The 22,348-nt window shown below is 46.1% G+C and overlaps 3 protein-coding genes across 9 annotated transcripts in view; all 3 read right to left on the bottom strand.

Annotated features, from left to right (window-relative positions):
- Positions 1–682: 682 nt before the first annotated feature.
- HTD2 (hydroxyacyl-thioester dehydratase type 2) lies at positions 683–2,572 on the bottom strand. Its single transcript, XM_032411599.1, has one exon. The coding sequence runs from the start codon at positions 2,454–2,456 to the stop codon at positions 1,887–1,889; it is 570 nt and encodes a 189-aa protein (XP_032267490.1). The 5' UTR covers positions 2,457–2,572; the 3' UTR covers positions 683–1,886.
- Positions 2,287–11,725, bottom strand: RPP14 (ribonuclease P/MRP subunit p14). 5 transcript variants are annotated; one of them, XM_032411604.1, is made up of 6 exons: positions 11,708–11,725; positions 7,981–8,078; positions 7,802–7,886; positions 3,859–3,935; positions 3,305–3,383; positions 2,287–2,616 (listed from the first exon to the last, which is right to left on the bottom strand). In XM_032411604.1, exons 2-6 carry the CDS (start codon positions 8,076–8,078, stop codon positions 2,560–2,562), a joined length of 396 nt encoding a protein of 131 aa, XP_032267495.1. In that variant the 5' UTR covers positions 11,708–11,725; the 3' UTR covers positions 2,287–2,559. The 5 variants fall into 5 exon arrangements, with proteins under 5 accessions (XP_032267495.1, XP_032267493.1, XP_032267494.1 ...); XM_032411602.1 differs by lacking the exon at positions 11,708–11,725 and adding an exon at positions 11,606–11,688; XM_032411603.1 differs by lacking the exon at positions 11,708–11,725 and adding an exon at positions 11,586–11,674.
- An 8,740-nt stretch (positions 11,726–20,465) lies between these two features.
- ABHD6 (abhydrolase domain containing 6, acylglycerol lipase) overlaps positions 20,466–22,348 on the bottom strand; it is a 51,769-nt gene continuing 49,886 nt past the window's right edge. For all 3 annotated transcript variants that reach the window (XM_032411598.1, XM_032411595.1, XM_032411597.1), the window contains one exon: positions 20,466–21,605. In XM_032411598.1, the coding sequence (XP_032267489.1) occupies positions 21,429–21,605 (177 nt within the window). In that variant the 3' untranslated portion in view covers positions 20,466–21,428. The remainder of the gene's footprint in view (positions 21,606–22,348) is intronic.

Below are 22,348 nucleotides of genomic sequence, written 5' to 3'. Positions count from 1 at the left end.
GTCAAATAAAAAAAATTAAAAAAATAAATAAAATCTTCAATTAAAAAAGAAAATGGGGTGTCTAGATGGCTCAGTTGGTTAAGTGTCTGACTCTTGGTTTCAGCTTCAGCTCAGGTCATGATCTCAGGATTATGAGATCAAGCCCTGCATCAGGCTCCGTGCTCAGTGCACAGCCTGTTTGAGATTCTCTCTCCCTCTGCCCCTCCCCCACTCGCACTCTCTCTCAAAAATAAAATCTTTTTAAAAAGGGGGGGATTGGCTCATAGACAGTGCAAAAATGGTAGCTACTAGTATTGATAATCACATTACACTCCACTTACGGACCTATGCTTCAAGAGTGCTACTAGTCCCAGAGAATGAGTTCTACAGGAAGAGGCAGTCTTGGCTCTGAGTCTATATTTTGTGCTCCAAGTTTTTTTTTCCAATGTTGTATCAAAGTTTTAGCTTGTGTAGCCTTCCCCTATGAATAAGTCTTCTTCATGTGCATCTGAGCCCCCACAGCAGCCCCTTCTGAAACTCATGAGGGCATCCTTGCTTCTCATGTTGATTTTAGTATTTTCATCTCACCATCCACCGACTAGGGTATGGTGGTACAATATCCAACAGTTTAAAAATATTATTTATACACATCATTGCCCTCTAGTGCCCAGAATGATTTTTTTTCTAGTAATCTGCTTATCTCTTTGATGTAAAAAAAAAAAAAAAATCTAGTTACTGATCCACCAGGAGGAAAAACCTTTTCCCGGGAAATGGGGGTTGATCCCACCAATGACACTTGATCTATCTTCCTGATCAAAGCATCTAGTTGTAATCAGAACCACCATCTAAAGCCACAGAGCAGAGATGGATGTTCTGTTATAGATTATCTTAAAAGTGTTGGCTGCGTTGGGATGACCACTCAGTACAAACGCATTAGGTGCATTTCCTCTTCAGTACCCTTTTTTTTTTTTTTTTAATACTGATTAAATTTTCAATATCCCTCAACTCTTAAGAACTTGGCCTCCACAGGGTTCCTTATACTTTTTATTTATAAATCTTTACAATAAGCATATATTATTTGTAAAGGGGAGAATCCACAGTGTTTTCAAGGGAGGGAGAAAATAATATGGATTACTAAAATAGAAATTTTGCATTCCAATTCTATGCCAGGTTTAGATTGATTGACATCCTGAAAAACAAAGTCTGTTACCTGTTTTAATTGTGGGCTAGTTTGCTTTAAACTCGGGAAACCCTCTAACCTCATTCACAGGGGAGAATGGATGACCGGCTGGACTTCGTGCTTAGCTATTTGTATCTAGCATCTCCAACAGTCCTGTGTGGTAGGTGTTGTTATCCCTGTTGTATACCTGAGATTGAGAGAGTTTACATAAATGAGTCCAAACTTGCACATAAGCCCTTCTCCAATCACAGGAAAGCCATCTGAAAAGCAAATGCCACTGAAGATGGAACAAGGTGCCACTGTGGTGTAAACAGTAACAAATTACAATAAACTCTGACTCAGAAACTGCTGAAGGACAGGATCTAAGTACCCTGACTGGTAGAAGGTAGGTGTTCAAAGATGACCTGAATTCTGTCGTTGCCTTCAGTAATTAAAGGCTAGTTATAAATTCAGTGACAAACTTACTCTGCACAGACAGAGGCAGGCTTGTGTTATTCAAATGCAAATCTGACTAGATGTGAAATCCTAAAAGAACCTTTAGCTAAGTAACCTTCCTGGTATTTCTTCAGTTTTAAAAATCTAGACAGAGGAGGAATATACTCAAGTCTGTGTGAAGCATAAAGCCAAATTGGACAGTGGACCTTTGGACACCCCTCTACCTGCTCCCCTCCCCCAACCTGCGCTTCTAGGTCTATAGGCCATCCCTCGGTGAAGAGCAGCGTTCCTTTTACCTCAGAGGCTCTTCAAGAACAGTACCACTGGCACTTGAATGTGCATCTTTAAACACACTGCAGGACAGGGGAGTTTCTGGGACCATAACTTTAACCCAGCCTTCCATAACAGTCTTTTTACTTTCTCTTACAAAACATGACACTGCAATAACAGCAATGAACCGCTTTAGCCTTTTCACCTCTGCAGAAGCTACAACAACTTCTCCAGCATATAAAGGGGCTGGAAAGCTAATTTCCTGTGAAAGTAATACACAGCCTGGCCCTGGCATTTTAGTTCCCAGTAGAGCCGAAATAAGTCCATTGACCAAAACTCCATGTACAACTGTCTTTCCAAACTTGGTGTTTTTTGCAAAATCTTCATTTAAATGCAAAGGATTGACATCCCCCGTTAATTCTGAGAAGGCAGCCACGTCCCTCTGTGTGAAGGCCCTGCTGAGTTCAGCGCGGTCTCCCACTCTGGTGTGCATCTGCTCAACGTGCTGCCTGCTCACCACTGGCTGGCTCAGGCGGATTCTCCTCTGAAGCCCACCCCACCACAGATGATGGCGGGAAATTACGGGGAACATCTTCAGCAATCGGAGCTTTTAGACTGCTTTAGTCTTCAGACAGCATATTGTCACCAAAACATGCTTTTGAGAGCAGAAGGATGTTTCTGCAATTGAAGACTGTTCAATCCAATACTAGTTCCCTGCTATTCCCAGATAAGGCAAGGAGAAATGGAGAAACCTGTAAGAGAAAGAAAACAGTTAAGGAAATCTGGGGAGAAGACTGCACTGAAACACAGGGTGTGTGGAAACATGCCTAGTTTTCTCGGGTAAGCGAAGCTGATGCAGTGGCATCTTAAAGAGCATCCTTAGAGGTAGCCTCAGATACACAAGCGATCACAGTAGGTTTAGAAAGAGTGTTCTAATATTTAAGGCACCAGGCATTAAGCAACAAATGAAAAGTTAAGACTTTTCCACAAGAGTTCCAAGTTTCATCCCTAAACATCTCCCATACAATCTAAAATCTAAGTGCTTTCTCTCACATTTCCAGAAGCAATGTAGTCCTTATTCCTCCCCACTGCCCCCAGTGGATAATGTTAACCACACTAGATTTATGCAAGCAAAAAATGGGACATGTACTAAAAAGCAGTTTGAGGGGTACCTGGGTGGCTCAGTCGGTTGGGTGTCTGACTCTTGATTTTGGCTCAGGTCATAACCTTGGGGTCATGGGATTGAGCCCTGTGTCGGGCTCCTTGCTCAGCATGGAGTCTGCCTGAGATTCTTTCCCTCTCCTCTCCCTCAGCCCCTCCCCCCCCCGGAACACTCGCTCGCTCGCTCTCGCTCATAAATAAATCTTAAAAAAAAAAAAAGAAAAAGCTGCTTGACCCCTACTCAGCCTTGTTTGGAATATGTGAAGGAACAGTCTTTACCTGAATCACTCTGAAGGCACATTTCTTGCCTTTATAGGATCCTAACAGAGTCAAAGAGCTCCACAATTTGACAAGACCACTGTAGAGAGATCAAGAATGAATGCATAAAGATTTGTCTCTGTGACATCTCCCTAGTACTTTTGTGATGGGCCGGATAGTTAAATTAGGTCCAGAAAACCTAATTTAAATGAGAAAACTTGAGTAGATGTGCTACCAAAGAGAGCACTAAATGAGAAAACTTTAAAAGTAAAAGCACATTATGTCATAGCAGAGAATAAAATGAACCTCAATTAGGAATGTTTCTAAAATACACATTTTTGAGTTTGCAACCATGGCCACCAATTGGGAAACACTACAGCTGTAAGCAAATCATGAGTTTTACTCTGTATAGTCTAAGCTCCCGGTGGATAAAAGGTCTTATCTTTCCCAGTTTAAACTTCCAAAAACTACTCAGAGCTCACAATACCACGCCTCTTCTTAGAGAAGAGCATTTTTGCTCTATCTCTCCATCCACCTCCCTGCTCTGTTATACTACAAAGGGGCCTCTGTCATACCTGCTACATATCCTCAAGATGGCTGACAGGGTCTTCTCTTCGTAAGTTAGGATGTCCAAGGGTAAGGCTGCATCAACCTAGGTAGGGAAAAATACTATTAGCAGACTATTATTATCACTATTCTGTATTTTTTTAAAGTAATCTCTACACCCAACGTGGGGCCCGAACTCACAACCCTGAGATCAAGAGTTGCATGCTCCAATGACTGAGGCAGCAGGGTGCCCCTATCAGGACTATCCTTTTTTTTTTTTTTTTAAGATTTTATTTATTTGAGAGAGAGCAAGCTAGAGAGAGAGAGAGAGAAAGAGAGCGAGCACAAGCAGGGGGAGGGGCAGAGGGAGAAGCAGACTCCCTGCTGAGCAGGGAGCCCAACACAGGGCTCGATCCCCAGATTCTGGGATCATGACCCAAGCTGAAGGCAGACGCTTAACCAACTGAGCCACCCAGGCACCCCTATCATCACTATTCTTAAAGTCTAATAACTAATCCTGTCAACTGCTTTTCTCCTCCAAAAAAGCAGTATTTTATTTAGTGGTGCTGTAGTACTGGGACTGCTTATTTACAATTACCCCTGTCTAGAATGTTCTTCCTGTAACTCTTCATATTGCTAATGACTCTTCATCCTTCAAGTCTTTGTTTAAATTGTTCCATCCCTGGGGGCGCCTGGCTGGCTCAGTTAGTAGAGCAGGAGACTTTCGATCTCAGGGTTAAAAAAGAAAAAGTTCCATCCCTGATCCCCAAAATTAAGCTCAATTGCTTTCTATGCTGTTTCACATATAGAAACCATACACTTCCTCTTTCATAATACCCATCATTCTGGAACCAGGTTTTATACCCGACAGAGAAGGTACACACTTTTTTCTTAAACTTTTTATTTTGAAAAAATAGAATCACAGGTTACAACGAAATTTACAGGAAGGTTCTATGCACCCTTCATGAAGCCTCCCCCAGTAATACAATATCAAAACCAAAAACCTAAAATTGATAAACCAGTTTATTCAGATTTTACCAGTTATACACGTACTCCTATTTGTCCGTGCATGTGCACGTGTGTGTGTGTGTGTGTGTGTGCATACTTCTATGCAATCTTACCACATAGGTAGTTTCATGCAACCACTACCATCATCAAGATAGAATTACACCATCGCCACAGGGCGCTCTCCTTCTTCTACCTCGTTTTAGTCACACCCACTCCTCCTCCCAATCCCTAACTACGAACCTTTCTCCAGATTATATAATTACATTATTTCAGGAGCATGATACAAATGGGATTACCCAGAATGTTACCTTTTGGGATTAGCTTTTTCACTTAGCATAATTCTCTGGAGATTCAGTTAAGTTTTTATGTATATCTATAGTTTGTTCCTTTTTATTATTGACTATATTCTATGGTATCAATATATCATGAATGTTTAAGTACTCACTCACTGAAGGACATCTGGTTGATTTCTGCTTTTAGGCTCTTACAAATAAAGCTGCTATGAACACTCACATACTTCTCGGGGCGCCTGGGTGGCTCAGTCGTTAAGCGTCTGCCTTCGGCTCAGGTCATGATCCCAGGGTCCTGGGATCGAGCCCCGTGTCGGGCTCCCTGCCCTGGTGGGAAGCCTGCTTCTCCCTCTCCCACTCCCCCTGCTTGTGTTCCCTCTCTCGCTGTGTCTCTCTCTGTCAAATAAATAAATAAAAATCTTAAAAAATAAGTACCCAACATATTAAAAAAAAAAAAATTTTTACTTCTCTGGGACAAATGCCTAGGTGTGTTAACTGCTGGGTAGTATAGCAGATGCATGTTTAGTTGTTTTTAGAAACTGTCAAATGGTATTCCAAAGTGGCTGTGCCATTTTTTTTTTAAGATTTTATTTATTTATTTGAGACACAGAGATACAGAGAGAGAGGGAACACAACCAGGGGCAGTGGGAGAAGCAGGCTTCCCGCTGAGCAGGGAGCCCAACGCGGGGCTCGATCCCAGGACCCTGTGATCATGACTTGAGCAGAAGGCATACGCCCAACGACTGAGCCACCCAGGCGCCCGTGACTGTCCCATTTTGCATTTCCATTAGCAATGAATGAGTGATCCAGTTTCTCCACATCCTCACCAGCACTTAGTATTATCACTATTTTTTTTTAATTTTCGGTTGTTCTGTTACGTGTGTAGTGATAGCTCACTGTGTTTTTATTTTTTATTTACTTATTTTTTAAAGATTTTATTTTTAAATAATCTTGACACCCAGCATGGGGCTCGAGCTCACAACCAAGAGTCAAGGGTCAAAAGATCAAGAGTCGCATGCTCCACCAATTGAGCCAGCCAGGCGCCCACACCCATTGTGTTTTGTTGTTGTTGTTTTTTGGAGCTTATTGTGTTTTTAATGTGCATTTCCCCAATGGCTAATAATGTTGAACATCTCTTCATTCATGTGCTTCTTTGTCAACAGTACATCATTTTTAGTGAAATGTCTATTTGTGTCTTTTACACATTTTCAAGTTGAAATGTTTGGTTTTCTTTATTACTGAGTTTTTAGAGTTCTTTTTATTTTTTAAAAGATTATTTATTTATTATTTATTATTTTTTTTTTTTTTTTTTTTTTTAAAGATTTTATTTATTTATTTGAGAGAGAGAGAATGAGAGACAGAGAGCACGAGAGGGAAGAGGGCAGAGGGAGAAGCAGACCCCCCGCTGAGCAGGGAGCCCGATGCGGGACTCGATCCCGGGACTCCAGGATCATGACCTGAGCCGAAGGCAGTCGCTTAACCAACTGAGCCACCCAGGCGCCCTATTTATTTATTTTTGAGAGAGAGAGAGTGTGCGAGCATGCACACGGGGAAGCAGAGGGAGAAGCAGACTCCCCGCTGAGCAGGGAGCCCAATGCAGGACTCAATCCCAGGACCCTGGGATCATGACCTGAGCCCAAGGCAGACGCCTAACCGACTGAGCCACCCAGGCGCCTGAGAGTTCTTTTTATATTTTAGATACATGGTTTGCAACTAGTTTCCCCCAGTCTGTAATTTGTCTTTTCATCCTCTTAACTGAGTCTGCTGTGGAGTATATGTTTTTAATTTTAATGAGATGCTTACCAGATTTTGACTTGATAAAACATATGAATCAGGAAATAATTTCCTGAATCGTCTTTGTTCTCTCTCAAAATTCTACTTATTTTCAAGTAAATGCTAAAATAGGACTACTCAATGTGCTGGTCTGTGATAAAATAAGAGGCTGTAACACAATGCAAATCAACAATATCACTAAGTACATTGTTTAGTTCAGCTCAGTTTTTTTGAAGTTTATTTATTTATTTACTTTTAGTAATCTCTACACCAACGTGGGGCTCTAACTCACAATCCCAAGATCAAGCATTGCATTGCAAGCTCTTCTGATAGTTCATCTCAATTTTTGATTACGGGGACTTTTTTAGTAAAGGAAGTAGTGTGTTGATTCTGGTGTAAATCTTCACAATGGGCAAAAACACTGTTTGCACGGGGTGCCTGGGTGGCTCAGGCAGTTATGCATCTGACTCTTGATTTTGGGTCGGGTTGTGATCTCAGGTCCTGAGGCTGAGCCCTGGCTGGGCTCTGCGCTCAATGTGCGGTCTGCTTGGGGTTCTCTTTCCCTCTCCCTCTGCCCCTCCCCCTTCTCGCACACACTCTCTAAATAGATAAAATCTTAAAAAACAAAACAAAACAAAACAAAAAACCCAAAAAACTGTTTGCAGGTTGCCGGTCTGGACCATACTGGGAGTAGCACGGCACTAAAACATTTGTCTAACAAGTTCCTTGTCAAATAGAAGGCATATTAGAACAAACCTACCCAAAATTCATCATTTCTGAAAGTCTGCTTCTGCAATTTCAAATATGTTTTTAAAGTTTTAAAATAATTATTTGGAAAAGCATTGTTTTAGTATTTCTTACAAAGATCTTAGGAGTGTTCAATCTACCAAGTGATTCATACCTCCCCAAAGAGGTCCTTCAAGGCTGAAATAAGCAGCTGTTTGAACTGTGCAGCATTCAGTCCAACCCCACGATCTTGAAATTCTCTATAAAAACATTAAAAAAAAAAAAAATGTATCAAATTTCATACTATTCAGATTCATAAAAATGTAATCACAAATAGAACTTAGGAGAACTCACAGGCAGACTTTCATATAATGGTGCTCAGAGGGATTTTTGTAAACTATTCTTTCATATGTGGTGGCTGGAGCTGGCATCTTTTCCAAAGCTGACCACATCTAGAAATGAAAAACCAAGAGGGCTACAAATTAGCAAGGTACAAGCTATTTTTCACTTTTTTCCCATTTTTTAAATGAGAATTTAACCCATTTTGATTTTTTTTTTTTAAAGTAAGCTCTGCACCCACTGTGTAGCTTGAACTCACAACCCTGAGATCAAGTCTCATGCTCTACCAACTGAACCAGCCAGGCACCCTGAACCCATTTGATGTTTTTCAAGTTTATTTAATTTTTTTAAAGATTTTATTTATTTATTTGACAGAGAGAGACACAGCGAGAGAGGGAACACAAGCAGGGGGAGAGGGAGAGGGAGAAGCAGGCTTCCCGCTGAGCAGGGAGCCCAATGTGGGGCTCGATCCCAGGACCCAGGGATCATGACCTGAGCCGAAGGCAGACGCTTAACAACTGAGCCACTCAGGCGCCCCTCAAGTTTATTTATTTATTTAAGTAATCTCTACACCCAACGTGGGGCTTGAGCTCATGACCCTGAGATCAAGTCACATGCTTCTCTGACTGAACCAGCCAGGCACCCCTTGCTTTTCTTTCTTTCTTTTTTTTTTTTTTTTTGACCCATTTGATTTTTAAAAGAACTCCTAGTATAGTAATTCATTTATTTCTGGTCAAACCAAATTTACCCATACAGACACAAAGAAAGTTTCTAGATTTTATATATGCCAGACTGTTGTACTCTTAAATTCTAATAACATAAACCCAATGGACATTTTTCCCTACTAAGTACCTGGCTCTGTGCTAAACGCCCCACATGCCTTAGGTCATAAGTCTTCAAAATGATCCCATGAAGTAAAAGCTGTTATTATTCCCATTTTTTCCCCTCCATTTTTAAGAAGAGGACATTGAGGCTTGGCAGAGAGGTAACACTTGCCCAAGGGCACACAGATTCCAACCACTCCTGAGCCCCTCAAGACTACTCTGGTATGATGCTTCCTAATTTAAAAAAAAAGGGGGGGGCGCCTGGGTGGCTCAGTCAGTTAAGCATCTGCCTTAGGCTCACATCATGATCCCAAGGTCCTGAGATTGAGCCCTGCATTGGGCTCCTTGCTCAGCCCGGAGCTGCTTCTCCCTCTGCCTACCGCTCCCCCTGCTTGTGCTCTGACAGCTAAATAAATAAAATCTTTTAAAAAAAATAGCATACAGGAATAAAATGCAAGATCTTCTTGTTTACTCTCAGTCAACACAGAACATGAACAGAATGAGGAGTGGTAGCTCTGCTGTCCCATCCCATGCTGGACCTGCCTGTTCTCTGAAGGCCAGGTCTATACAGAGCTATTTGATAGTAACCCCCCCTCCCCAAGCCAAAGACCGAGCTTAAACAGCAAGGGGTTTGAGAAGAGGAATTCCTGGAATGGGCACTCAATGTCATTTCTAATAGACCTGGATCCTTCAAGAATTCACAACATGCTGATCCCCCTGGGGAGAATCCCTCATCGGCTCCACTCCTACCTCACTCTTCCTTTGGATAGCCCCTATTCATCCTTTGAATTTTAGCTTAAAGCTCACCTCTTCTAGGAATTTCATCTCTTCAAGAAAGCCTTTTGGACACATTGTTCTAAGTTAGATTCACTTGTTATGCAATCTCTTAATACTATTTGTTCAATATCTGGTTCCCCACTAAAGGAACCAGAAAACTGAGGTCCAACCAAGGAAAGGGAATTAGCCAAGGTCACATAGCTATAAACTGGCATTTACAAAAACCTCTGCGTCAGGTCCAGTTCCAAGCACTCCTAGATGATGCCCTCAGAGAAAATGAGAAGTTAGGGTCAAGGAGCTACATCCAAGCATCCACTTAAAAACACAAATAGTTACTGTGTCTGGCACAGAGTAGGAATTCAATAAACACTGAATGGTGAGAAGTATTAGGCCTATATGTTCAAGACTGCAGAAATAATCACCTGATGATTCTTTCCCAATCATTACAGTTGTCCCTGACTAGAAGGGCAGGGAGAATAGGACCCTCAATCACTTCATTCATTGTCTGGCACATGATAGGTGTTTTTTAAGAGTTACCATCAGCCTTAATGGAGTTGGCTGCTTGAGCTAGGGGAATGAGACTGTGCCTGGGGCTCAGGACGCCAATAACAATGAAGACTTAAGGAGTATTCTGGAAATGGACAGTGATAATGGTTTCATAACAGTGTTAATATACTTTACATCAATAGGCTGTACCCTTAAAAATGGTAAATTTTATGTTAGGTATATTTTACCAAAAAAGACTTAAGGATCAAGTGTTTACTGAGCAGTCACCGCCACACAGGCCTCAGAGGCAGTGACAGTATTGCCCTCTGCAGGCTGTCCCGAGATTAAAGGAGAGGATGCCTGGGTACCCTTCGTACAGCCTGGCAAATCTGCCAGGCTCACCACAACAATGAAAGCACTTCCCTAGCTCTTGTTATCATCTTTAAAGCCAGCCTTTGTAATGGCTGCAGGGATGCTCATTAAGTGACCTATTAGTAATAGGTGTCCCTGCTTCCACCTGCTCCCCACCCGCCACCCCCCAATCTAGTCTCTACAGCAGCCAGAGCGAGCCAGTTAAAACCTATTCAAGCCCCCGCCACTCCTCTGCTCAAAACCTTGCAATGGTTCCCGTTTTACTCAGAGTAAACACAAAGGACTTACCAGCCCTGCAAGGCCTTACCTGAATCGTACCGCTGCCTCCAACAGCTCTGACCATGCTCCCTTGCTCAACTCCCTCCACCAGACTCCTCCTAGCTCTTCCTCACACACTGTTTCCCTCCCGTCTCTGCGCCTCGCTCCTAGCTTTTCCGCATGCTGGGAATATTCTTCCTCCAGGTAGCCAGATGGCTCGCTCCCTCGCTTCCTTCATGGCTTTGATCAACTCTCACCCCTCGATTTGGTCCGGTGGCTGTTCTATCTAATACGGCAGCCCCTCCATGCCCCTGTTCTAGTTTCTCCCCATAGCACTTACCACCTTCTAACACAACTACGAAATTCATTTATTCTCTATTTGTACTTCCCTCCCCCACCACAACAGAATGTACACTCTGCAAGAAACGGGGTTCTATCTTGTTCACTGTTTCCTAGGAATCTAAAAGTGCACACAGTATACATTCAACATGTAAGTTTTGGGACAAATCAATCATTTAAAAAAAAAAAAAAAAAAAGCCCAGTCCCCTACTATTGGGTACTTCAGTTGTTTTTAACTTTTTTTTGACTAACGTCCCCCATTTACTTAGCGCCCACCTAGCGCCGGGCGCATGCGCTCTGCACACGTGGTCCCGCTCACTCCTCGCAGCCACCATGTGCTGCCGACACCCCGTAGTACAGGTGCCCGGGGAGGTGCGCGTCCGTGCCTCGCCGGCCGCCCGCGGCGTCCTGGGCCGGAAAGGATTGGTATCTCAGACGGCCGCGCGCCGCCCGCCGTAACTCCCACCTTGCGCATGCGCACCTGGCGCGCAGGCCATGCGTCACCAGCGTGGCCGACTGAGCTCACTCCCGGCAAAAGCCGCTCTGCTATGGGCTTCCGCTTACCTGCTTTCGGTCGCACTAACCTGGCGCCTCCCTGACTCCTGTTCACTGCAAGAATCCGCCAAAGCTTGGCGTTCCCCCGCAGAGGCCAGACCCCGGGCCCAGAAAACTCCCGGGTTACTTACGTTTGGCTCCTGTCTGTTTCGCCCCCCCCCCGGAAGCGTGACGTCTAGGCGCGGATATGACGTCACCGCGCGGCGTCCGCCTAAGAACCTGGGCGTGAATCCTGATCAGGAGCTGAGACTGGCCGAGCTCAGTGCCCCCTGGTGCCCACTCCACAGAAAGCTCTCTGAGCGAATGTGTGTATGGGGTACGGGGCTCCGGACGTGTTTATTCGGCACAGGAGCTCGCTTTCATAGTCATTCATTTATCCATGCATTCATTCATTCAACTTTATATCTAGCATCTCTTCTGCTGAGCATCTTCTGTCAAGCACCCCAAGGACGGGAGCCACTCTTAATGCCCCTTGTGGCTCCCAGCACATAGTAGGTTATCTATCTGGGTTGACATAAGATCCAGAATGTCGAATCTTCAAATGTAAGCCAGGTTTCATCTATGCATTTATTCATGCTAAGTCCCAATTATGTGCTAGGTACTGGGAACTCAGCGGAGAGCAAGAAGATACGGCCCTGTATTCGTGAAACAGGTAGTGTTTGTATATAATAATAGTAGTAGTAGTAGCAGCAGTAGTAGTAGTAGTAGTAGTAGTAGTAATAGCAGCTAATATTTATCAAGTACTTTCTTCGGGCCAGGCGCCATGAAAAAAATTTTTTCATATGTTATCTCGTGGAATTCTCACACAATCCTAAGGTAGCTATGACTATGATCATCCCCATCTTACAGGGGTGGAGACTGAGGCCCAAGAGGCTGTTACTTGCCCCCAAGATCACACAGTTGTAAGTGGTGGAGCAGGCGGTCTGACTCTAGATGGTGCTCTCCATACTGCACCATACTACCACCAGTTGTGTGGCATCCGTCAGGGGTGTGTATGGGAGAGGGGCTGGGGCTGCCAAAACTTGAGTGTAAGCCCCATGAGCATGGGGGCCTTGTCTGTGTTGGCTCACCATTGCATTCCAGTGCCTGGCACTCAACACACAGTTAGTGAATGCAGTAGTTCATAGATGGGTGTGCTGATTCTGCCTGGGTTGGGGGCAGAGGTTGCCGTGCACAGGCATGCAGGAGCCGGAGTCAGCTGGGACCTTCTCATGTCTTTTCTCAAAATTCCACTTTCTGCTGTTTCCTGCAACTTCAGTCCTTGGCTATAGTCATGTTCTCCGGTTCTGCAGCTCTGCTTCCCTTCCTTCTCTCCTCAGAGGAGACAGGACTTGTTCCAGATTGGGGGAGAGGTAGAGGAAATCAACACAGACCCCACAGACAGTGGCATTTTCTTTCTTAAAAGAGGTTGGATTTCAGAAACTGCCAAAACTTACTCCAAATACATCCTCTGCCACTTATTCATCCTCCTCATCTGTCACCTGGAGAGATTAGTAGCATCTACCTCAGAGTTGTGAGGAAAAAATAGTTGGTGTAAAGTATCTGGCTCAGGAAACACTCTGTAGTAGGAGAGGGTTCCCAAAACCAGCCACCTGGCAAACCCATCCTGCCAGGCTGCAGCCCAGAAAAACCAGAGCAGCTCATGTATTTTAGACTTCAAAGAACTTGGATAATTTTCACTTTTCTGCACCAAACCCTGAAAATGAAGTGCCTTCCAAGCTGCCTGAATTTTCTGTGTTGCCGCATTAATTCAGAGTTTAGAATAAAAGAGATACCTTTGAATGATCACTACAGTAGTTTTTTAGTTAAATTGTATCTATTTTCTTAATAGATACTGTTGGCATGTGGCCTACATTTCAGATAGTATAAAGGGATAAACAATGTAAAGTAAGTCTCCCTCCCACCCCTTACCCAGCCAGCCTTTCTCCCCAGGGGCATCCACGGGTAGGAGTTTCTTAAGTGTCCTTCCAGAGATACGGTAGGGGCGCTTTCCCTTCTTAACAATATTTCTTTTTTTTTTTTTTTAAAGATTTTATTTATTTGACAGAGAGCGAGCAGAAGTGGGGGTGGGGAGCAGCAGGCAGAGGGAGAGGGAGAAGCAGACTCCCCGCTGAGAGGGGAGCCCCATGTGGGGCTTGATGCGGGGCTTGATCCCTGGACCCTGGGATCATGACCTGAGCTGAAGGCAGAGGCTTAAGGACTGAGCTACCCAGGCGCCCCTCTTAAGAATATATCTTAATATCACTCTAAAACATAACACACAAACCTGCCTCAGTTTTTATAAAAGTTGCCCAGCATTGCATTGGTGGAGTCATTTGGCTCAAGATGGCCATTCCAGACACTGTGTTTCTAACATTTCAGAGCAAAGTTGTTGGGGCAGGTCAGCGAGTATTTTATGGTCCTGGAAGCTATGGCAGCCAAGAAAGAGTTGAGTCCACACTTCCTCCCCACTGCTGTGTTGAGCTTCCCCCCCCGGCCTTGTGAACTGGTGCCAAATGGCTTTTGCTAAAACTGAGGTGCTTTCGCTTGGGAAGAAAGGGCAAGAGAGAGGTCCAAGTAGGATTACAGCCACAAATCTCCCATCAGACTCATGGGAATCATATCCACTCATGTAAGAAGATTGAGAAGATAGGACAAAGGGAGTGAAAATGACCAGAAGCTAAAAGCTATGGAACGACGGCTGTTGTTTCCATTTAGGGAGACTTGCCAAGTGCCAGAGCACTTGGTCACATTATCCCAGCTACCCTGCAATGTCACATTATTGCCTTTCACAGATGAAAAAAAAGGAGTTAGAGAGGGTAAATTCTTTGTCTAAGGTGGCGAGAAGTCCCAGAACCCATGGGATGGATGACAAGGCCAGAAGTTGCTCTTTGAGGCAACCCTGAGTATCCTCTCCAAACAGGAAATTGAAAAGTAGGCATGTTTTTGAGTCCCCAGAGGCTGAACCTGAGACAGGGATCCTCGTGGAAGAAATTGACTGGGGGCAGCTCTCATGGGAAACCTGCAAGGGAGGAGGAAAGCAGGATGGGCCGGGGAAGGAGCTAAGCAAAGATGTGGGTTCAGCTGAAGCCCAGCCTCAGGCTGATCCCACACAGAGCCCTGGACATAAATGACACCAGCAATCTTCCAGCCTTGCAGGCAAGGGGGTGAAGCCTTCATCATACCCGCCCCGCCCTCCCGCCCCCAGTCATTGACTGCCAGCTGTAGGGTTGCCAGATTTAGCAAATACAGTTGCCCAGTTTGAGTTTCAGATAAACAGTGAATAGGATATCCTTATGCTAAGAAAGTGTTCATTGTCTGAAATTAAATTTAGCTGGGCATCCTGTGTTTTGTCTGGCAACCCCAGGAGGTGAGAGGAAGAGGGTGGGGCACCACCTCTCAGGCATCTCCTGCCGTCGGAGGGTGGTTCTCTGGGAGAAGGGCAAGTGTGTTTCCTCAGCAGCCAGTCTTCACAGCAGGTGTGTGGGGGCGGGCAGCAGTCAGTAACAGGGATCTGGGAAGGGGACATTAGCAGCACGTGCTGCAGGCAAGGACTCTGGGGGGCAGCTCACCAGTCAATGATAAAAAAGACCAGAAGCTCCTGCCCAAAATGATCCAGGGGAGTAGCACATTGGCCTGGTCCCTGCTTCAGCCCCTGCCCGGCCTCATCCCTGGCTGCCTTCTGAGGATGTTTTTGCTTCTTCCCAGTCAGTCTCTGCTTGTGTTGGGGGCTGGAGTGGGAGCCAGGCTATTTAACTTTGTTTCATCCAGCATTTATGAAATGTATTTAAATGATGGAGGAAGCTTTCCTTACAAGTGACCTTAGAAACTTCTCCCCTAAAAAAAGGCTCTAAGACCCTAGGAAGGGAGAATTTGAGGAGGGGATAACAACCCTGTAATTAAGCAGGCTGTTTCTGGAGGGGCCCAAGAACCTTTCTCAAAATTCAGAGATCCTTTCTGAGGGATTCAGCAGGTTCCTACAAAGAAGTCCACCCTCACTGTACCCCCCCTTCCTCTGGAGGCCTCTGCATCTCCATTATAGGAACCTGGGGGATCTGTGGGTTCTGACCTATAAGAGGCCCAAGACATAGAGGTAAGTGAAAAGAGCAAGCAAGGGGTGAGGGGTGGGCAACAGTAATGCCCAGCATGACCCCATTTATGTAAAACACACACAAACACACACACGCACACAGCAATAAGCCAGCCGTAGGGGCCTCTCTGTTGTTGCATATGTATGTATAAGCATAATTTTTAAACATCATTTTGTTTGATTTGTTTTAAAGTGACAGGGCATTATTTGTATAATTTAATAATTGTCAAGTAAAAAATTGTCACACAAAAATCAAAACTTGCTCCTAATAGTCACAAGAGGGAGCCATGGACCACACCCATCTGCATGCCTCTCTTCCCACTTGGAAGAACAGACTCTTCCTCAAGGTGCCCCCTCCTGCCCCCCAACTCTCCCCCCAACCCCCAACCCCAAGGCAGGAGAGAGGAAACAGGGAGTGGAGGCCTGCCATCCCTTATCTGCAATTCTGAAATCCAAGAAAAACATGGAAACCAAATCTTTCTTCATGTGGCATGCAACGCTTAATCTGAACAGAGATGAAGATTTTTATAGATTTTGTCCCATTTACTGTGGCTATTCATACATCGCACAGCAGAAATGTCAATGCATTTGATCATATAAGGCAGCCCCAGCCCCACTGGGGATGTTACATAATCTGTGGTGCACACCCCCTAATACCTTTCTAAAATGGGAAACTTTCTGCATTCGGAATCACATCTGGCTCTTGGAGGCTTGGTAAGGGATTGTAGACCTATACTCATGTCAATAGTTGCCCCTTTCTTGCCCCTAAGAATCCTTCCTTCTCTTCCCATCCCCTGCTGGAGCCTGGACACCCCCTAGGTGTGCCCTAAAGTTCCTAGTCGTTGCCTGGAGGGTAGAGAGACCAAAGATCCAGCAAGCCATGAAGGAAAGGTTCCTCTAGGAGCCAAGGGAGAAGGGCCTTCCTGTTGCTAAAAGGAGCCATCTGATATCCTGTCCCTGACTAGGCTAGTGATGGTCACGCAAGACTTTCATCCCATCACAGGAAACCACAGGCCCACTTGCTGGTGACCTCCAGTCCAGAGCCCCAGGGTAGCTGGCCCCGACTTCAGCAGGTAATGTGAGCACATCTCCACTGCCCCATCTGTGACCACTCCCACCCCCTCTCTACTTTTTTGCCTCCTTTCAGGGATGGAGGGGTTGTATGAACATCATCCAACTTTGGCGGGGGGAGAGAGAAGCGGCTGGTGAGAAAGCCCAGTGTGTACGGTTCAAGGAGTGGTGTTGAAGACATACAAAATGAAGGATCAGAAGAGCCAGGCTCCCACCTGTCAGGGGAGGGTGTGTCTCTGTGTGCCTGTGGGCATGGGTAAAAGAGACAGACAGATGGATAGGAGACAGATGAACTGATGAAACAGATGGGGTGAGGGTGGAGTGGAGGAGAGACAGAGACAGACTAAGAGTTAAAACAAAAACAAAAACAAAATCCCAAACCTGGCCAAAGAGTATTTCCGCAAACATTTTTGGAACAGACCCAGTGAACTGCCACTTTTAATAAAAGACTTCTCAATCTAAGACAGGAAGTCCCCAAAGCAGAAGGCTGGTACATGCGGATGTTAAAATTTGCATCCATCATTTTAGAACAATGTTTATTTCACGAACCAACTAATGATTGTCCTGAGATCGATATATCCAGGGCTTGGGAAGTAAATGAGGGAGCTAAAATCAGCATTTATATTTAATTAAAACCTAAAATTTTTCTGAAGGCAGTGGGAAAGCCCGGGCTGGTATAAAGTCTGGGGAGTTGACCCCCTTCAAAGGGAGCCTGAACTTGATCCCAGGCAGAGCCTCGGGCCACTTCTGGAATGGCAGCCAGGAACAGAGCCAAATCAACTGACCGCTTTCCAAGCCTGACCCCAAGGGGCAAGAAGCAGAGGAGACCTCCCCTCCAGAAAACTCCTTTGGGCAAGCAACACTGACGATCCGGGGCCCCGTTGGCTCACCTGAACCAGGCCAGAGTGTGGTAGAGAGATGAGGGTTATCAACAAGGTGTCTTCCAGGGAGGGCATGACATAAGTTTTGGTTAGTAAAGACACTGGCAGATGAGCAGGCTGTCCCTTGAGGCCCTTAGATGCTGGAATGTAGGTAAGCTTGTTTCCTGCCTAGCAGGAGGCTCGGCACTGGGATAGCCTCAACTATTTGCTGAGTGAACAACCGGGTCACTGTCTTCAGGAGGGGCCTGGGGTGTGTGGCCTCAGTGACGGTGGCTGGAGCTGCCCCACACTGGCCTGGTGCAGGTGAGCCAACAGGGCCCCAGGCTCCACTGGAAGTTGGGCCAGAGAGCTTCTGCCTGAACCGGTGAAAACATTGTTTTTGCAAGTTACCTTCAATCATAAACTGTCTCTATCTTTTTTTTTTTAATCTTTTTAAAAAAGATTTTTTATTTTTTTATTTTCAAGTCATCTCTACACCCAACATGGGGCTCGAACCTACACCCCTGAGATCGAGTTGCATGCTCCACCCACTGAGCCAGCCAGGCGCCTCTCTCTACTTGTTATTTGTGTGACCTTGGGCAAGGTAGTTCACTTCTCCCTGCCTCAGTTTTCTGGCTGTAAAATGGGCACAGCTTAAAAAAATAAAAATAAAAATAAAATGGGCACAGGTTGTACGTACCTTTTAGGGGTGTGTGAGAACTTGATAAGGGGGTGCATGAAACATACTTGGAAGAGCATCAGCTGGCCTGACCCACCTTATAATCTTCCCAGTACCTTCTGGGAACTTCCTTTGGAAAAAGCAACGAGGAAGGTTCCCTGGGATGGGGAATACTCATGGGGCCTCAAACGGAAGGCAGACTTACACGCATGGGCAGCACCATCAAACTGTTGTGTTCCTTGCCTCAGTCACTCCTGGTGCTGCATCTGCGCTTGACAAGAAGCCCAGACTGATGGCAAATTGAGAGCTAACCAGGGCCTGGCCCTCAGCTCCCTCAGTGCCTGCCCAGCAGGGTCCGTCCTCGGCAGCCCTGACGGCCCCATTACAGGAAGTGGGGTACGAGTCCGCTTGTGATTCTCGGGGCTTTCCACTGTCACTTCAGAAACTTCTGGCAGGGGGGTGTAGCTCAGTGGTAGAGCATTTGACTGCAGAAACTTCTGGCAGTCTTTCAGGCAAGGCTGTGCTAAATGACCCTTTTCTTCTCTCCAAGACTGTCATTAAAGGCGCCACCACGTGGCCCATTGGGCCGTGGCTTGGGGGGCAGCCAGCTGGCGGTCACCAGCAAGCTTTTCGTAATCACAAAGGCAAAACGGGGGGTGCCAAAGGGGAGCTGTGCGTGTCTGCTTTCAAGTCTTCCTAACACGGTGGGGCCAGAAGTGCAGGCCCAAGGGAGAACCACGACAACCCAGTTTTTAGGTCTGTCCAAAGGACTCTTTCAGATGCTCTGCTCATGACTTCCCGTTGACGCGTTCGCGTGACAGCAGAGGAGGCGGGGTCTGCATCCCGCCGCTGCAGACCCCGCCCACTGTCCTCCTGGTGGGACGGGCAGCCCACACAGCTGCCTGGATGGGCCCAGTGTGGGCGCAATGCAGCAGCGACTGTGCATGTGATCCTTAGCTGCCGTTCACCCAGGGCGTAACAATTCCTGCACCTAGTACGCTTTCCAATTTGCAGGACTTACCCCAGGCTGGAGGCGTCTTCAGCTACCCTGGGCACCGTCCCTCATCACCCAAACCCACCCAGAGTGACCCCCGTCCCCAGGACCGCATCAAACTCAGAATTCTTGAGGAACATGAAAGACTGGAACAAGCAGTGTGTCTAGTATCTACTCTTTTTTCCATGCCATTGATTTTTGCTCTCACCTGTATTATTTCCTTCTATTTTTTTCTAGGTTTATTTTTGATTTATGATTTTTTTTTTTTAAGATTTTATTTTTAAGGGGCACTTGGGTGGCTCAGTTGGTTAAGCATCTGCCTTTAGCTCAGGTCATGATCCTGGGGTCCTGGGATCGAGCCCCACATTGGTCTCCCTGCTCACGGGAAGCGGGGAGTCTGCTTCTCCCTCTCCCGCTCCCCCTGCTTGTGTGCTCTTTCTCTAATAACTAGACTCTTTAAAAAAGATTTTATTTTTAAGTAGTCTTTACACCCAACGTGGGGCTCGAACTCACAACCCCGAGATCAAGAGTTGCACGCTCCACCAACTGAGCCAGCCAGCCACCCCTCTTCTTTGCTAATACATGTACTGAGGCCTCTAACGTTCCCTCCGAACACTGCGTTAGCTGCAGCCCGCCCGTATGAGACATCACATTTTCGTATCTTCTTATTTTTAAGATCTGTGTTCTGTTCTTCTCTGATAAATTAAAATATAAAGTTTAAACTATAACTATAGTTTTTAATTTAAACTATAAAATTTATCTCACTTTATTTCCAGAACTACTTGGCTGCAGATTCTGTAAAAAGATTTGGTGGATTCAAGCTCCGAGGATTTTTTTTTTTTTTTTTTTTAAGTAGGCTGCATGCCCAGCATGAAGCCCAGAGCACGGCTCAAATTCACGACCCTGAGATCAAGACCTGAGCTGAGATCAAGAGTCAGATGCTTAACCGAGTCACCCAGGCGCCCTGAAGCTCTGGGAATTTTAAGGGCTCCTCAGTACAACAGACAAGGGTCAAAAGGAACAGTCTCATGACTCTTGCCTTTTGTTTCTGATATACAATTTCAGCTGAATAAAAATGACAAACATGATTTTCTTAAAAGAAAACTAATAACTCATCCAAATAAGGTCTTCCAGTGCCTTAGAAGAAGCCTTACTTGAAAAAATGCTTCTTAAAGTTAACAGGAAATCTGCCAACATTGTACTTAAATAGGAGCTTAGGAACAGAAACCATCTGCATGTTGCTGATCTAGATTTATTAAATTTATTTCATGTCATTGTGGTCACTTTTACAGCTGTTTAGACTTATTTTCAATCACATGACTGTTCACAGAATTCACAGAATTCATTAACAAACTAGTATTTTACACCCAAGGGTCTTCAGTAGCACAGCAAGATAGAAAAGATGCCCACGAGGTGCTTGTGTGTGGAATCCGAGTCTGATTATAGAACATTATTGCTTCATTAGTCCTATTTTAAAAAATAATCAATGATTCCCAGGAAACCCACCCTGTTCTTTGTACAGCGACCGTTCCGGGCTCCCTCATGACAGGGCTGACGTGCAGGGGCCCATCGACCCCCCGACCCGTGTTCTCCACTGCTCTGGCAGCTAGGGGGGCCGCGGACATGGGACCGCACCCCTCCTCACGTGCTAATATCATTTATAGCTTGCATCTTGCTCCCTGGTCTTGCAGCTGACGGACTTGCATTCACATAGGGGCCTCTACATAAAACTTAAACTAGACATAAACAAGAAGGGCTCAGCAGATGGAGACTAATGCTCCTAAAACAGCCACTGACCATGCAGGGGAGAACGTCGAAGCAGCAGAAAAACCTCGAGTCTCAGTCTGTGAAGGATGTTTTAAAGAAAATGGCCTCGGTGATTATGGTCCCAGGGCAGCCGCTTTGCGACACGACTTGAAGACTTCTGGGTAGATTTCATGGCTAGGTTTTCTTAATTTTGTCCCATGTGAGTTTCTATATTGTGAAAAATATCTTGGAGATTTCCTCGTGGCCCCCAAAGCTCTGTGGATCTGTCAAGACCGGGGACAGGGGACTGGCCTCCTCAGGGACGCCGGCACTCCGACCGCATCTGGGGCAGGATCCCTGAGAAATGGTGGCCGTGTCCGATTCTGGAGATGGGGGTGGATGCTGTGTGAGAGTGCAGGCTGCGGGCGGGGTCTCAGTCCAGCTTCTTGGTGTTGCCTGTGCTATGCACAGAAGCTAAGAAGTCGACGATGAGCTTGGCCGTCTTCCTGGGCCTCTCCATCACCACTGAGTGCCCACAGTTTTCCAGAAGTTCCACCTGGCAGTTGGCGATCGACTTGGCCAACATGTCGGCCCCAGACACGTCGAGCACCTGCAGGACAAGAGAGGACGCTAGGTAGAAAAGCCTCAGATGCCCGTGTGCACTCAGGGAACCGGACGCTGGCCCAGGCCTGGCAGAGGTGATTTTTAGGACCAAGTCACTTCAGTGTCGGGGCATGTGACTTGCTGACAGGAGTGACTGCATGCCTTATTCTGCAATTTGGTGTCCAGACTTGTGTTGTTGCCAACATTACTGAAGTGGAAACACACAGTCCCTGCCCAGGAGGAAGTTTTTCGGTCTGGCAGGGAAGCCAGACTGGTCAGCAGATGAGGGCTCTGAGGGTGGGGAACATCCTGGGAGCTGAGAGTGCACAGGGGAGGAGGATTTGTGAAGAGGGGGGCAGGACACGGAGAGGCAGGGGATGGCAGTTAGCTTGACGCTGAGACAGTACGCGGGGAGCAAGGACGGCGTGGTGGAGAGATGGGGGGTCAGGCCTCCATCTGAGGGCAGTGGGGAGCCGTGGGGCTGTGTTAGGGACGGACACGATCAGGCTGGACTAGAGAAGGCCAGCTCTGGGAAGGGCACACAGGGAAGACACAGGAGGTGAAGGCTAATTATCCCAAGCTGGGAGAGGTGGGAGTGTCTCTTTGAGGGTCTTCTGGGGGTCCCCAGAGCTGTGTGACCACGGGCCCTGGAGTTTGTGAATAACGGGGAATGCTCTTCCGATAAGAAAGGCACCGCTCTCGAGGGCTGACCCTTTCCTAACAACGCACTCAATCTCACTGTCACCTGGG

The sequence above is a fragment of the Phoca vitulina genome, unplaced genomic scaffold, assembly GCF_004348235.1.
Source record: "Phoca vitulina isolate PV1807 unplaced genomic scaffold, GSC_HSeal_1.0 scaffold13, whole genome shotgun sequence".
NCBI classification, from domain to species: domain Eukaryota; kingdom Metazoa; phylum Chordata; class Mammalia; order Carnivora; family Phocidae; genus Phoca; species Phoca vitulina.
Note: the sequence above shows the minus strand (reverse complement) of the source record. Positions and strands in the feature narration are given on the sequence as shown.